At 49.1% G+C, this 4,065-nt stretch overlaps 1 protein-coding gene across 1 annotated transcript; it reads right to left on the bottom strand.

Moving 5' to 3' along the window:
- Positions 1-356: 356 nt before the first annotated feature.
- On the bottom strand, positions 357-1,169 carry neurog1 (neurogenin 1; the record flags this gene model as incomplete). Its single annotated transcript, XM_084041878.1, has 2 exons — positions 357-598; positions 701-1,169. 2 exons carry the CDS (start codon positions 1,167-1,169, stop codon positions 357-359), a joined length of 711 nt encoding a protein of 236 aa, XP_083898004.1.
- Between the last annotated feature and the right edge of the window lie 2,896 nt (positions 1,170-4,065).

Below are 4,065 nucleotides of genomic sequence, written 5' to 3'. Positions count from 1 at the left end.
TAAATAGCATCGAATGAGACAATTAAGGGGAAAGTGCAAAAAAATGTTTTTTTCGAAGGAATACAAAACAACTGAACGAAAAATAAATCATAGAACAACTTAGAAGGAATAAAAAAAACACACACACACACAAATTAAGTTATTATCGTTAACAATAATAATAATAATAATAATATAATAATAATAATAATAATAATAATAATTAAGAAAGAGTCAGTGTCAATCAAACAGGCCGGAGGAGGTCTGCTGTTTAAGGCAAAACAGTGATAATTGTCAGTGTTTTTCTGTGGGTCTGAGGCCGAAAATAACGGCTCTTTCTCGGCATAGCGACGCAGAGCTGTCACCCTCCCCGGCTCTCAGTAGACTCCCGGGGCGAAGCTGTGCTGGTGGAAGCTGTACAGCGGGCTGGGCTGGAGGAAGGAGGCCCGGTGGAACGACTCCTCCGCTCCGGAGGAGGTGGAAGTGGCGGGGCTGCCCGGGTCGGAGGAGCAGTAACCCGGGGAGGAGGAGGACGAGGAGGACGAGGCGCCGGAGCTCCACGAACATGCGTCGCTGCCTCCGCCGGGACTCGGGGCCGCGTCTCCGCCGCTGATGCAGGCTGCGAGGGCGGCGGGGAGCAGGAGGGAGGGAGCCGCCGCGTCACCGGGGGACGCGCCGGGGTTGAGGAGGTTGAGGTTCGGAATCGGGGCTCCTCCGGTACCGGACGCTCCCCGGCGGACCCCCTGGAGGTCTGCGATGCGGATGGTCTCGCTCAGAGCCCAGATGTAGTTGTGGGCGAAGCGCAGGGTCTCTATCTTGGTGAGCTTGGTCTCGTCGGGCCAGGCGGGCAGCACGCCGCGCAGCGCGTCCAGCGCGTCGTTCAGGTTGTGCATGCGGTTCCTCTCGCGGTCGTTGGCCTTCACCCTGCGGTTCCTCTTCACGGGGACCAGCACCCCGTCAGGGCCGATCCTCCCGCCGCGACCCCTCCTCCTCTGGGGCTTCTTGTTGCTCTGCTCCTCCTCGGGCTGAGGCTCCTCGTCGCTGCGCTCCGGGGAGCAGCAGGAGGCGGTGGCCGGGGAGCAGGAGGAGGAGGAGGAGCGAGGAGAGCCGGATGAGGAGTCCTCGTCGTCGGTGGTGGAGAGGCCGAAGAAATCACTGCTGCTGTCTGAGAACATGGTGCTGTGATCCATGGTTTACCTGGAGGAGAGACATGGAGATATGATGGTTAAATCACTGCAGAAACTGACCTGAAATCAGATGAGAAACACAGACTATAGATGGATGTTGACAGCTGGATGGAGGCAGAACTTACCGGTATGGCAGGTGGATGGAGCCTGGATAAGATGATGCTTCACTGGGATGGAAGTTCTTCTAGTCTCCAGAGACAGAAGCCAAAGTTCCACAGCAGTAGAAGTGATGCCAACAGGCTGATGATAGTATAATAGTTATAATAGTTTTATAAAGGCACGCGTCTCTTTCTCTTGTCTCTCCTATCAGCTCGTGTGAGGAGACATGTGAGCTCAGTGTGAACGTGGCACACGACCGGCCCGAGGTCTCCTTATATACCCGGTTTACCGGACAATGGACCCGGCCCCCCCCGCGGACCCCCGCCCCTCTCCTCCCCCGGTGAGAGGGACGCATGAATGGGGGTCCAGCATCACGCCTGCCCCGTGCCGACCGCACAGCCTCATTAGCATAGTGTTAGTGTTACCGCACGCACGCTCGCGCGCGCACACACACACACACACACACACACACACACACACACACACACACACACACACACACACACACACACACACACACACACACACACACACACACACACACACACACACACACACACACACACACACACACACACACACACACACACACACACACACACGCACTGGAGCTGAGCTGGACTCGGAGCGTGCCTGTAATCACCGCCGACCAATAGGCGCACGCGAGACCGCTTGCTTCGGCCACGCGAGCAGAACTGTTGCTATCCAACCCCTCCTGGACGCATGCACGCTGCACTCACGTGCATGCACGCACACACACGTTTCACACACGCATCACTCCAGCTAAAATCTTTTGTGGTAAAAAAAAAAAAAAGTGCAGACTTTGGCCCCCAAGGCATGCATGATGCACACACACACACACACACACACACACACACACACACACACACACACACACACACACACACACACACACACACACACACACACACACACACACTTAGAGAGTTTCTGCAACAATAAAAACATCCACAGAAACACCCACCGCACAGCTATAGCTACTTATTAACAAACACTTATTTATTGATCTCCTTTTTAAACATTTCCCTCCTGATTCAAATACATTCGATATATTTGTGAGGAGAGGAAAAATATTGTGCAGCTTTTACACATTTGACTGACTGACATATTAGTTATAAGTGAAATGTAAATTAATAAGACGCATTGAAGGTTTATGAGACAATTCTATAGATAGTGGTTACAATAAGTAATAATTGATGTCAGGGTGGTCATCTGAAATAAACCTTTTAATAGTTTGACTATTTAATATTTCAGAGTTTTAATAAAATCACAATGTTCTATGAAGTTATCTCCGTTCCATTTCAGTCTAGACGTATCATTTATGGTCAGTTTATCATGCTTTATTCAGCTCTATTGTTTAATTGTGTGTAATAAAAAAGGCCAACAGTTTAAACTGCCGGCCTGTTTGATTTTATTAGTCTGGAACTTTTTTAAAAGCCGCATCATTTTTTAACTTGTCAGATTGTGATTAATATTCACAACATGACGCACCGGGCACTAAAAGTGTCCAGAATGGAACCAATGCGACCATTAGACACATCTATTCCTGAAGGCATTTTAAAGAGATCTTTATGAGGACAGCCATACCATTTTCCATTCATTATTCCATTTATTCCTTCACACACACACACACACACACACACACACACACACACACACACACACACACACACACACACACACACACACACACACACACACACACACACACACACACACACCTCGCCATTAAGGGGGGCTGGGGGTCCACATTAAGGGGGGGCCGGGGGTCCACATTATAAGGGGTCTGGGGTCCACATTAAGGTCCAGTTTGGCCAGGGGAACCCGCGGCGCCTTTCTCCCCGCGGTATTATTGGAGAATAAGGGGGACAGCCATTTATAAATAATTACACAATGTTTAAGTCTTCAGGCATGTATAATATATCAAAGCGATTATAAGGTGAATTGTTCCATTGTGCAGCGCCGTCTCCCCGCACTCCTTTTCAGCCTTCTCTCTCTCTCTCTCTCTCTCTCTCTCTCTCTCTCTCTCTCTCTCTCTCTCTCTCTCTCGTCCAGAGCCATGCAGCTCCTCTGTGGGCCTTTGTGTGTTTTTTTTCTGCCTGAACCACTCTATTGGTTTGATTCACATTCAAATGCTCTCAGCAGGGACACAAAGCAGCGTAGCGGCCCATAGAGGAGGGCCATAGAGGAGGCCCATAGAGGCTGGGCCCATAGAGGCTGGGCCCATAGAGCCAGGGCCCAGCCTGTAGGGCCCAGAGACTAATCACCCCGACTCTGGTGCTCCAACCTCGGCTCTGCTCTGTGTGTGTTGTAACCTGCAGCCTGCACAGAAAATATATGATTTCATTTGTTGAAAAATATATTTTTTTAACTTTTAATGTTTTTTTTCTTCCGTATAAATTGGCCTATAAGCTACTTTGTCATACTTAGTGTCACGTAAAAAAGAACAAACCTACTAGCTCAAACCTAAACCTCATTGTAGGTTTGCTATTTTTGCAACTTTTTTAAATTTGAATTATAAAAAGTAACTGTTTTGGACTTTGGACATTATGGGTTTTCCACCTGCATGCAGAGAGAGAGAGAGAGAGAGAGAGAGAGAGAGAGAGAGAGAGAGAGAGAGAGAGAGAGAGAGAGAGAGAGAGAGAGAGAGAGAGGTGTAGTTAATGCCTAGAGACCGCTATGTTGTCTCTAGTCTTGGTTGGTTGGAGGAGATGATTTTTATTTGTATCTTTACAGCAGCAACAACATTAACAACGTGGCTTTTAACATTCAGAGTTCA

This window comes from Gymnoscopelus microlampas (assembly GCF_963454915.1).
Source record: "Gymnoscopelus microlampas genome assembly, chromosome: 18".
NCBI lineage: Eukaryota > Metazoa > Chordata > Actinopteri > Myctophiformes > Myctophidae > Gymnoscopelus > Gymnoscopelus microlampas.
This window is presented reverse-complemented; position numbering and strand designations above follow the sequence as displayed.